This window comes from Montipora foliosa, chromosome 14, assembly GCF_036669935.1.
Source record: "Montipora foliosa isolate CH-2021 chromosome 14, ASM3666993v2, whole genome shotgun sequence".
In the NCBI taxonomy this organism is placed as follows: Eukaryota; Metazoa; Cnidaria; class Anthozoa; order Scleractinia; family Acroporidae; genus Montipora; species Montipora foliosa.
The window spans coordinates 23,258,401-23,270,900 of NC_090882.1; the positions used below are offsets into that span (position 1 = coordinate 23,258,401).

The 12,500-nt window shown below is 41.4% G+C and overlaps 2 protein-coding genes across 4 annotated transcripts in view; both read right to left on the reverse strand.

The window, feature by feature from the left end:
- The window catches only part of LOC137984733 (alsin-like), a 47,418-nt gene extending 45,280 nt beyond the window's left edge, over positions 1-2,138 (reverse strand). Inside the window, exon 1 of one of the 2 annotated variants that reach the window (XM_068831995.1) lies at positions 334-2,138. In XM_068831995.1, coding sequence (XP_068688096.1) covers positions 334-2,051 — 1,718 coding nt within the window. In that variant the 5' untranslated portion in view covers positions 2,052-2,138. The remainder of the gene's footprint in view (positions 1-333) is intronic. The other variant, XM_068831996.1, reaches the window with a different exon arrangement.
- A 2,803-nt stretch (positions 2,139-4,941) lies between these two features.
- Positions 4,942-12,500, reverse strand: part of LOC137984687 (thioredoxin domain-containing protein 3 homolog) — a 37,721-nt gene continuing 30,162 nt past the window's right edge. For both annotated transcript variants that reach the window (XM_068831931.1, XM_068831929.1), the window contains 4 exons: positions 11,656-11,797; positions 9,984-10,309; positions 8,581-8,725; positions 4,942-5,700 (listed from right to left, as the gene is read on the reverse strand). In XM_068831931.1, coding sequence (XP_068688032.1) covers positions 5,186-5,700; positions 8,581-8,725; positions 9,984-10,309; positions 11,656-11,797 — 1,128 coding nt within the window. In that variant the 3' untranslated portion in view covers positions 4,942-5,185. The remainder of the gene's footprint in view (positions 5,701-8,580; positions 8,726-9,983; positions 10,310-11,655; positions 11,798-12,500) is intronic.

Below are 12,500 nucleotides of genomic sequence, written 5' to 3' on the forward strand. Positions count from 1 at the left end.
CAAAGTAGCTGTGGATCTGCAGACTACTTTGACAATGTTATATAACAACAAAATTCATTGTCAATAACAGGACAGACCCATGAAAAAGTGACATCAATTTGTTTTTTTACAATAACAAAAAGGCAGAGGGGTCAAAATTAAGTTAAAGCGTGAGAAGAATGCGAGACAAAAATGCAAGAAACTTCAATTTTCTTCAAACTGACGAGACCAATATCGTGTCAATATCGCATAAATTATAAATTTATGTGTCTGTCTGCTTACTGACAATAAGAATTAGCCAAGGAGCGCGCGAGAATTTTGCAGTCATTGTAAAATGTCTCATTGACTTCCTACCTGTCTTCAGTATCTCCAAGACCAAGCTGTCCACAGCCACCCCTCCCCCATGACCAAACTTGAGTGTTTGCACCAGACAGTCCAAATTTGCCAGAGCTGAGATCACACAAACACAAACCAACAAGTCTGCAATGTTCACATGGCTTCAAGGATGTAAGTGAACCAGAAGAATCACGCAAATTTAATTGGCCCGGCATTGATCCGACAAACATGCCTGCAACTGAGCCCACTACTGCATTGGTTATCTTGCTGAGATTTACATCAGATCTGATCAGCCTGCCGCTCAAACCATTGTAAAAACCAGATGAAATCCTCCCTACAAGACTCATGGCATCATCTTTCCTTTCGAAGCCACTTTTGATTACAGAATCTTGTTCAGAATCTGAATCACTGAGATAAGACAAACTTCCAGAACTTGTTGGGCTTGACGGAAACAATGGTGATGCCGATGAGTACAAAATATTCCCAGAAGGTTCTGTTAAATTCAGAACAGACTTAGACTGGTCTAAGCTGACGTTAAAAAATTTGTCGGCAATTGCTTCTCCTGCATTCCCAAAATGTGAATCACATATCACAAGAGATGGATTATCTTTGGAATTAATAGTTTGATCGAAGGAGGACTGCGATAGTTCCGCACTACAGTCAACATAATCCAGTGAATCGAATTTCTGAGTTTCTCTCAAAGCTTCGCTGTCTTCCTTTTCATCTTGTTCTGATGTTTTGTGCCCATCTTTCCCGGCATCATTACCATTTGCAGTAGATTCACCACTTAAAACAGGCTCATAACTAAGATAAGTCCTTGCTGATGTTGATTTTTCAGAGTCTAACTGAATAGTAACATCCTTTTTGTTATCTTTTCCGCTTTGTGTTTCATGCTTGGTTGATGTTTGACTTTTCCTACGGGCTTCTTTAGATCGTCTCCTAAACTTTCTTTTTCCAATCTCCTGCTTCGGTTTTGGACCTGCTGGTGTCGAGTTGACATTGTCACCCTTGCATACCACAAATGAAGGATACGACTTGCTCTCTTGTACGATTGCCAAACTGTGATACGCACCACAAACGATAGAGGTCACATTTCTCCCCGATAAAAAGTCAATTCTCTGAGGCAAGGCGACCTTCTCTTTCTCTACTCCTTGTCCAAGCTGACACCCGGCTCCCCAAGACCACACTTCGCCTGCAGCAGAAAGTGCAAGCGAGTGCGAATCGCCGCAGGAAATTTGTTTAATGACCGTTTTTTTCCGCGTTAATTCGCCTTGTTCGGGACTTAACGACTCCTCTTGGGCTCGAAGAGTGTCGTTGCGCTGAAACTCCACTTTGCAAGGCTGATTAAGTGATTTGACCTCACCGACACCACACTGTCCGCTTGAGGAATCGCCCCAAAAAAACACCTCATGGTTTTTACAAATAACTCCGCTGTGATGACCACCGCAAGCGATTGCGATGACGCGTTTGTCGCGAAAAAACTCTACAACTGTTGGTTCGCGGCGCGCTTTAAAATCACCCAGTCCAAGCTGACCAAAAGTATTCTCTCCTACAGAAAGCAATCGCGAATTGAACGTAAGGAGCAAAGTGTGATTATTTCCCAAAGCTACCTCTGCTATTCCGTCACGTAATGCAAAACTTCTTATCCTGGGTTCCAAGTTGCTCGATCTCCAAAAATATGCAATTCCTTTCGCCAAGTCATCTTTGGTGTCCTGTTTTTCCTCAGATGAGATCATGAAAACAATTTGAAACCTTCCCCGGTTTTCTTTGGAGTACAAAGAAGGTTCGGACAATGAAATTTTTCACAAATGTTTTTAAGATTTCTCTTCCTAGTTCCCAGGCTCCTAAACTATTTTAGTGGTCGGTAGCTCTTTCCCAGCCCTGGGCCCGGTTGTTCGAAAGCGGATTAACTTAATCCAGGATTAGTGTAAACTTTTGTTTCATGTTTTCAACTTTTTGTTGAAAGTTTCTTTCGTTTACTTTTGTTTTTCAAGATTGACTTCTTCTAATGTAAAGTTTTGCCAAATATCAGCGTTGAAAAGCATTTAGGAGAAGAGAAATAAACTCCTTGGTTAATTTTTAATCTCGGATTAGCGTTAATCGGCTTTTGAACAACCGGGCCCAGCAGTACTTTAAGGCAACGTTTGATGTTTTACCTTTGTTTTACCAAGGTGGTACGTTTCTCAATTTATTTACTTCGGTCAGGCAAGAGTCTGAGACAATCTACAATCTTGGACAGAATAAAATGGAACAGAAATGCCCCCTACCCCCAAAATCAAAGATGAAGCCGCGCCATTTTCCCATCATCGATTTTGGGGGAAGGGGTCGTCTCAATTTTCCATTTAATCTGTGCAACTGATTGTAGGTCTTATCGCTTTCTCAAGGGCAACCCTAAAACCAGGTCATTGTTTTATCAATACAGAGAGTAAAAACTATCCTAAACATTCATAGAAGCTAACCTTAGGCCTAAAAACGTTTGTTTAGGCCTAATTAGGCCTAAGGTTAGCTTTTGTGAATGTTTAGGATATTTTTTACTCTCTGTATTGGTAAAACAATGACCTGTGATTCCGGATTCCGGATTCCGAGCTTTAGGGTTTACCCTTTCTCAACAAAAATTGGTGCAACTATTTTCCCACAGATTTAAAACCGAGTGATTCACACAAGTGAATTCCGGTTATCTTTTTCCGCATCGCACATTCCTTCTTCCCTAGCTTCCATTTGAATGCTTTCCATGCACGTGGTCTGAGTGTCCGTTATAAAGAGGTTAATTTTTGGGTGCGTTGGATTGACCCTATTCCGGAATAATAATACGTAGAATGAGAACTTAAAACGGTATGTTTTGGCGTTTCCAAGCAACAAGGATAATAAAGATATGTTTCAAATAGCATTTTAGCAAGTGTTTGACAATTTTAATGTGAACCTCCGTTAAAACGAAGGGTTTCTAACTCCCATTCCATGTACTCCTATTCCAGAACATGGTCAATCGAACGCGCCCTTCTATATATTTGCTCTCTTTCAGGGTGAGATTTCGAGTCCGTTGTCAGGGATAAGAGAGGGTCTTTTTCCGCAGAAGCGATATTTCTTGTTTACAAATATTGACGTCATATTTTTTTTGATATTTGATTCAACAGTCAATTAGCTTCTGGTTGGCATATGAATAACAATGGTGACAACAAGAAATATCGGTATGGGAAGGTGTCCACAAGGAGAGGTTCGCCTTTTCGTGTACTGACTCTGCTTTTTCCTCTGCTCAAAAACCAAGTTAAGAAAAAAAAATTGATGTGAGTTGATGATTTGATTTCTGTATTGTTTCCCCCCTCCCCACCCCCCCCCCCCCCAAATTAGTGTCCCAGTGTTGAATACAAGTGTCAAGTTCATTGTTATGTAGAGCGTCTTTGGATGACTCTCCTGTTTCTATGGTAACCTGTACGTCATAATATTACAAGGGTAATTGTTTTGTAAGGTCCATAAGTCACTTAGAGTACCACTCAGGGAGTAATCGGGCGAGTAATTTCAAAATCCTCGGCCAAGCGCGCAGCGCGAGGACAGTTTGAAATTACGAACACGGTTACCACTGAATTGTACGACACAAAGTCCTATTACTAATTAACAGTAACTAAAACAAAATGCGAGTCTAAAAAGTCTTTGGATACATTTTTGTGTGAAAATTAATTATATTCAATATGTTTTGAAGACGTTATGAAAACATAGGAAAGCAGCAGGAATGACCCCATCCGACCGCATGTGACTGACCCGCGAATGGCGTAGGTGTCCAATTACAGTTATCCAATTTGAACACGTGATCGCGCGCCAATTACGCGACAAATAGGCGCGTACAGAACCAATCAGATTCGAGAATTCTGCAATAGTTACGATTACATAGGTAATTAATGAATCCTTTTAAATAGTAAAATTTCTTAAACGTGTTGAAACGGGTTTCATTCACCTCAAAAGGCCTTCAGTCAAGGGTATGCACCGAACGCGACCAAACAGATGAAAACGTCACTGTAGGAGTTGAAACAATTCATTTTTAATAAAAGAACAGTCGAGGTTTAATCGCAAAATAAAGGAATTGCGTTCGAGAAGAACGCATTCTAATCATGTGATGTCCTTCAAGTATCGATCGTGATGCCTTTACTGGCACAAATAACCTCGATTTCATGTAATAGTGTCATGACTTGCCCAAGGGACTAGGGAGCTTAAGCACGCGCGTTTTTGAGACGTGGACGGCAACCGGAAGAGAACATTTCGAGTGGTAGGACAATGGTGTCTCCCACATTTTTATATTAATCATCCCTAATGGCGAAAAGATACTTGGCAATGTAAATGTGGTTGTGTGAAGACAAGTTAAAAGGGAAAACAGCGCATTTCCGGTTGCCGTCCGCGTCTCAAAAACGCGCGTGCTTAAGCTCCCGAATCAGGAATTGAACGCATCTCACGAATCCTTGATTACTGCTAGTATAAAAAAAATAAGGGGACATGTCTTTAAAATATTGCCACTGGTTCCCAGTGAGAACATCGGTTAAAATTCCTAGAGGATCAATTGGGTAATACCATCATGTCTGCAACTCAGCAGCCGGCCACCGAGATGTGAAATGAAAATGCAGACAAAAACTGCACATAGGATGCACTTATCAAATACATTTATTAAATAATTTATGTACAACATTTGCCAAGACTGTATCCAACTTTTGTTTTTGTTTTTGTTTTTTGTTTTTTGTTTTTTTTTTTTGGGGGGGAGGGGGGGGGGGGAGTAAAAAGCGAACACGAAATGCTTGCTTATCCATAACAACCGTTCAGTCCATATCTTTGTCAGACTGCAAACACCAATTTGACAACCCAGTCACAAAACAAGAATCATTTGCGAAATTCATTTGTTTTCATCCTGGACGCCATCAGTGGCTTCGGCAGTCTCTTCGGATTTTTGCCCCTCCTCAACCTCTCCTTCTTTCTCGTCCTCTGCAGGTTTGCTTTCCTCCACTGCATCCCCTTCGGCATCCTGTGGGTTGTCTTCTTTGACTACATCACCTCCGCCCTCCTTCACCTCTTCTGAAACCACACCCTCCTCTGGTTGGTCTCCATCATTAGCAGCCCCACTCATCTCTTCCGATTTCTGTCCTTCGTTTGCTTCGCTTCCATCGACCACTTTTTCCTCAACAGCCTCTTCTTCAACTTCACCTGCTTTGCCTTCTTCAGTTGGACCGTCTTTAACCTCCTCAGAAATTTCAGCGTTGTCTTCAGCGTCGGGGTTTTCTTGTACTGGTGGTACTTGGCTTTCCGCATTATCTTCGCTTTGTTGGGTATCCTGTGATTGTACCGCATCCACGACCTCTTCCGGCAAGTCATCTGCAGGCTTAGTCTGTTGTTCATCAACAGGAATGCCATCTGCGAAAATCAACGTTAATGGATAGTAAACACCAATAGTTTCCACACAAACATCCCCTTGCCCTTAAACCAACAAGGAGTTAAAAGCACAAGCGATTTATCAACGGTGACCAAAACTGAATGAGGAGTTTCACATTTTTACTTGCCCTGGCGTGACAAAACTCCGGCGGAACAACTACCCAAGAGCATGAAAAAGTCGACTTATGGTTGATGTCTATCAACTTTGCTTAATTTCCCTAACAAGCACCTTATAAACACGCTTTTCACATGATTTCCTCTGGTTCAGAGAAGTATTACCCACTTTCGCCTGAATAAAAAGATGTTTTGACGCACGAAAGGGAAGTGCAATTCACAGCTCCCAGAATCAATCATCTAAACGTCCCTTGATGAAATGAATCAATTCAGTGCACACAAAATATAGCGATTCCAGTAAAAGAAGATAGTCTTACGCACCATCTCAGTGTCAATCGGCCTTTTTTTTAACTCAAACTAAGGGAATGCAGTTATCTAATAAAACAAGTAAGCATTTTTAATGAGGCTTAATGTAATTTAGGCAAGGTTAATCACAAGCCAATGCGGAAAGCGGCCTTTTCACGGCGAACAAGCATGCCTTTATTTTGGGGGTGACACGGAATCCAGCAAGACTTGCTTGTTCGTGGCCGTGCAAACTTTGCGGGTCATTTTTACGAATCGTTGCGGATTCATTGAGCCCCACCATTCCCTCCTTAAGGCTACTTGGTAGAGGAGGCAAGTATCTGGTCAGGTAAGACGATGCCGGTTAGCTTAGGGGTGACATCCCTGGTAACCCTGTGGTTCCTGGATCACCACAGGCTCCTTCCTGCTAACTTTTAAAGCACCAGTTCCTAAGCTCATCAATTGGCGATGAGTTTAATCTACCATTAAACGATGGTTCAAAATTCAATTAGCCTGTTACGTACATCATTACAACTGCATTTTTACAAAAAGAAGAGGTTAAAATTAACATTTCAGTGCCTACAAGGTTCGACTGTTTTTGTTTGCCTTTTTTTTAAAGAGAGCAGATCGCTGTTCAAACAGTGTTCAGAGTGTTAGGTATGATAAGGTATCCCGGGCAATTGAAGCACAGTAGATTAAAGTACAATATTACCGTACCAATTTCAATCAGCGGGTCAACTTCGTGGGCTTTAGAGGTCTATTAACCATAGTTAAAAGATCAATGAGTTAGTTCATTATTAAGAGTAGACTTTATTTAACTGTTCAACTGTTTATTAAAGCATTAATCGTAACTCTTTAACAACTGAGAAAGAGTGTTAATGCCATTTACTTCCCAGTTATGGATCTTCACCTTTTTTTGATTGTTATTATTTCTGACTGGAGATCTTAACTTTTTTTTTTTTTTTTTTTAAAATAATTTTATTTTTTAAATATGCACACTTACACCATAAAACATTGCAAACTACAGTGGAGATCTTAACTTTACGGTACTGCGATTTTTATAATTCTGCAGAATATAAGCGCCAATGGCCAAAATGAGTTTTGGCTTCCCTAAATCAAACTTCCGACGCCAAGCTGAGAGTTGACCTGAAACTACGGATGCCGAAAACAATTGACCATTTCCGAGTTCACGTCCCTTCAAAACGCGTCTACGTGCGAAGTTTCTCTTGGTAAAGACTTGTTTCCATATCTCAAAGTGCCCTTGGACGTGAGGTGCCTGGGAATGAAATTAAATCACTGGAATCGGTCAGTGTAAAATTCAGACTGAGGTTATAATGTAACTGTTGAAAAAGCCCAAACCTCTTAGAAATGCTACCCTTAGGCCTAATTAGGCCTAAAACAATATTTAGGCTTAACTGATAGCATTCTGATTCCAGTGATTTAATTTCATTCCCAGGCAGCTCATGTCCAAGGGCACTTTGAGATATGGAAACAAGTCTTTACCTTTTCTCTTATGAAAATTTGTTTTCATTCATATGCAAAGTAAACTAGTTACCATCACAAAAACTTCGCGCTTTGCCAAGCTTTGAAGAGGAGGCAGATACGAACTCGGAAATGGCCCAGTGATGCATGATATCCTACCAATTGGCATTTTCAAATGGTTTCCACGGTACATTCGAAATGGACGCCGATGGAAAGCTATGGAATCTGTACAAATCTCGTTACTGAAGAACCTCCAAAAAGATACAATAATAGTATTCGAGCTGTGAACTAAACAGGAGGCGGAGTCGATCTTTCCAGCTATGTTTGGAAATTTGAATTGGTGAAAGCAGAACTGAGCCCACAGATGGAAGCCAAAACGCAGTTTGGCGCTTAGCGCTTGAAGATGATATTCCGTAGAATTATGAAAATCGCAGTAATTAGTTCTTTATTTTTAATCTGATCTTGCCTTGAAAGTAGTTAGGTCATAGTTTGAAAAACGTCACCGCTACAAATAATAAGAATAATTACTCGGAAACGAGTCAATTTTTTTTATATTTAGTTATAACGTTATCAGTTTCCTCAAGAGCTACGAAGTCAGAAATCATTGCTAATAAACGAAGTTGTCATTACGTTAGGATAGTTGATTAATTTAAATATTGACAATATTGTATCTACCAAAAACTGCAATTTAGTAAAGATTTTTTTTCAAAGCGCTTGCAAGATTGCTGTAAATTACAACGATTCATGTCTTTAAAGATCCCGTTTAAAGCCTATGTTTCAAATAAAAAACGATTAGAAACGATTGTTTTCATTAATCCACGGCAAAATTGAGCAAATCACCGCCAAGAGCAACTCAGTCAGCTTATGGTCATATTTGAAACCCGGAAAGCTCCTGATTGCAAATCCTACACGCTGCCTCCTCCAGAGGCATTCCCATGTTAGCTATGGTAAGAATATTGATGCTTTGGGGAATCTAGTTTTTACCTACTGCCGCTTTTCCAGACAACTCTAATCTTAATGCAATCTGTTCGTTCCATGTCTTGGGTTTCAGCATACAGTAGCGTGCTTTGACGGGGTAAACAAGCCAGTGACTCACAGGCGTGTCTCCATCGGAGTTACCATCAAACACCTCAAAAGAGAACAAACAACAACACAGTCTTAATCGGAGGCTGTTTTCACCAAAAAATTCATTTAGTTCGCTGGCCTACAAATTCCCTGCTAGAGAAGGTCTCTGCGTTCGCTGGGCTGACGAGTACGGAGAAAGAGATCTCTGCCATGGGTCGAGACTCACTTTGATCCAACCCCCGTCCACAACCCTGGAAGGCACTCTTGAATCCGCATGCCCCATGCCATGTTTGCTGACTGTGACTTGAGCCCGCTGCATCTCGCGCACTCCTTTACAGTAATTCCGCTGTTGTTAAGTGAGCCCGCACAACATGGTTGCTAAGTAAGCGCCGCGCGTACTCAATACAGCGAGTTTCGACCAGAGGTCTCTTTTCCCGCACTCGTAAGCCCAGCGAACGCAAAATAAAAGACCTAAGACACACCACTAGAGAAACAAAGAAATGAATGAAGACTTGACTACTGCGAGTTTTTTCGATGTCCATTCGAATTACATGCCCTACTGCCTTAGAATCACCTCAATGCAACACATGCTATCTTTGTAAACAACGTTTGGCTCTCCACGTGAATACTAGTCACTTCGCCACCAAGAAGTCTCACTATTAGTCAAATCGCCACCGAGTTTTCTTTGTTCTTTGAACGCGACATTGTCCTAGCATGATACCATTGTGATGGTGAGTTGGCAAGAAGCGAGTTATTCTGATAGCGAAATGCCTGAACACCCTTCATAAGATTATGATTACCGGTATGCCACGTTTGTACAACGTAAAGGTCTCCGAAGAGTCAAATAAAGATATTCTTCACTCACAACTCAGCTAGGGTAGGCAAGATAGACTTAACTGATTAGATTGTAATGTGAGCGTTAGCCCTACCAATGGAAATGGGCCCACACAAGGACAGAGAAAAACTCTGACCAGGGTGGGAATTGAACCCACGAACTTCGGGTTAGATCACCGCTGCTCTACCGACTGAGCTTCAAGGTGGGAACTGAAGATGTTAAAGTCACGGCAATGAACATGTACAAGTAACGCTCACATGGTTCATTCATATGGGGTAGAAAACTAGCCCTTCACATTACAATGTAATCAGTTAAGTCTGTTCAAATACAAGTGCTACACGACCAACGTAGGCAAGATAGACTTTGGTTTCAGTGCCAAGAAGGATCTCAGTCTGTTCTACAGAAATTTCCATCAGTTAAAAAAAGGAGAAAAGATGATGTTTCAGTCTCGCGTTTTGCCAAACACAAAATTAGCATGTAGACTGACCTTTATCTCGCCATTTTCGTGATATTCCTGAAAGTTTTCCTGATCTTCACTGAATGCCAAGACATAGCTAACGACACGTTGCTCTGATCCCTCACCACCCCCCTGAGTGCTAACTTTTGTTATTTCTGCAACCTTCCCAAGATCCACCTGGAGCCACTGATTTTCGTCGCTTTGTAGTGGAACCCAGGCTCCCATCTTGTCTCCCTCAGGCTTGGCATTCAGGCGAGCCCTTGATGCATCGTGCTGCTCATCAAGTACGGACGATGCTTGGATAGAATCATTAGAAATGCCACAATTTTCCATTCCCAAAGGTTCACTGTAGGAATCTGTTTGAAATAAGCACAAAAAGGTGTATTGAATTAAAATCACCCGACACCAGAGGAAACAGAGGCGTGGTTATAAGAGCTAATAACCTGGAGGGTTTTACACGATGGTTCATGTAGATTGCTCATGAATTGCACAAAGAAATGATTTCTCAATTTGAGTAGAAGTACTTAATTGAATTTCCCAAAAGTTATTCTTGGTTTACGGGTGGTGTTATTTTTGGAGGACCCTGTCGATATATAGAGGATATTCCCCGCGGAGATACGAAATTTCTCTTCGAGTGTTGAAAAATATTTCACGAAAGAGCGCAGCGATCGAGTGAAATATTTTTCAACACGAGAAGAGAAATTTCGTTTCTCCAAGCGGTCAAGTAATATTCTATTTATTATAAAAACACCAATGAAATACTAAATCATTTCACGAAAGGTATCGAAAGACGCGATTTTTATATGTAATCATAGCACCAGTAATCTTTTCACGTGTGAAGAGTTCGAAGATAGCTCACATGGTATTTCATTGGTGTTTACATAATAAATTCAAACCAGTTTCCCTTATCGTCTGCAACAAAGAAACAAACTGACTTTACACGAGCTCGTCCCCGCGCGACAACACTGTATCATGTCAGGAGCCCATCTGGAGCGTGCAACTTCCATACAGCGTCTGTGAAACGGCGTTTTCACAAGTAGGTTTATTTTTAGACTAGCCCTTCCCGCGAATTAGGTCAAAAAACAAAGGCAGTTCCGGTTCGGTGACCCTATGACGTCAGCTTTCTTTCTTGTAATTGGCCATCGGGCTCCTGTGGGAGTCTCATTCGCGGGAAATTCAATCTAAAAATAACCTTACTTGTGAAAACGCCGTTGCACGAACACAGTAGAGTTGTAGGCTCCGGGTCATGGGTTCCTGATCATGTGATATCGCCTGAGGATAACTAGCAACTTTCTTCCGTTTCTGTTAAATCTAAAATGACTATATACATATCTCTGTACTGTACTGGGTGTATGTCTTCATTTAATGTAATAAGCTTAAGTTCTCCCATAGAGTACAATGTAGATTATTGTGCACGAATGACGGACGTTTCGAACCCACCAAGTTCGCCCCCCAACATTTTGAGTTCGACCCCTCGTCTTAACCTCATTCGCCTCCTCCATACATTGAAGAATAAACGCCAGATCGTTTTCTTGAAGGATAATAAGTAAAGATATCCCACCACATAAACAAATCATCTGCGCTCTGTGATCTACGATTTATTTTTATATCTTCTTTTCTTAAGGGGCGAAACCGGTTCGGTAAAGGTGTCGAACTCGAAATGCTAGGGGGCGAAACGTTCTGTTACCTTTTGCACACTTACCTGCACTGCACCCATAAAACTCGGTTCTCAGTGCAATACCCTCGTTCCAGGTCTTTGGACACAGTTTCACAAACTGTGTTATGATTGGGCTCTTTAGACTTACAGCTACGACCGTTTCTTGATCTGAATTGCCCTCAAACACCTGTGAAAAGGAAAGTTGGCAAGCACACTCAGACGTGTCTCGGGATTCTGGTGAAATGGCTGCGCTTTGTTGGTGGTGAAAAGACCTCTTTAGCTTGTCCGTTTTGTTTTCCCATTTCAGACCAAGTGATGTTCCCAACGGAATTTTTCCTTTTTTTTTTCATAAGTTATGCATAGATAAGCACGCGCCTAAGACGACATTTCAAACAAACTGTTCCCTGGAGTAACATCACGTGGTCTGAAATACGGAAAACAAAACGTACAAGGTCCATTCGCCCTTGTCACACGGTGGCCATATTGTTCCGGGAGACCAAAAAAGCTTTGTTTTACCACGCCAAGCCTCACCCCCATGGTTTCCACTGCGAGGCTTGGCGTGGTGTGACAAGGGCGAATTAAACTGGGCCAATAGCTAAGGTAACTTGACCGTAGAAAGGAGACTTGAAAGCTGGTGTTTGGAACGTTTGTACCCAAACAGGGAAACCAAGGACGAGCACTTTTAAACCATCATAAAACCACCATTTGATTCCAATTCTGTTGGGCCCCTATAAATCTTACTCTTGAGATATGACTGCAACTACAGCCTACCAAGTTAACTGTCGAAGAACAGGACAGTAAGAAAATGTTCTGTGAAGTTCTTTTGTGCATGCTAGAGAGTGAACAACTATAGACTCCACATTTAACACGGTTTTCGTTTGAGACCGGTT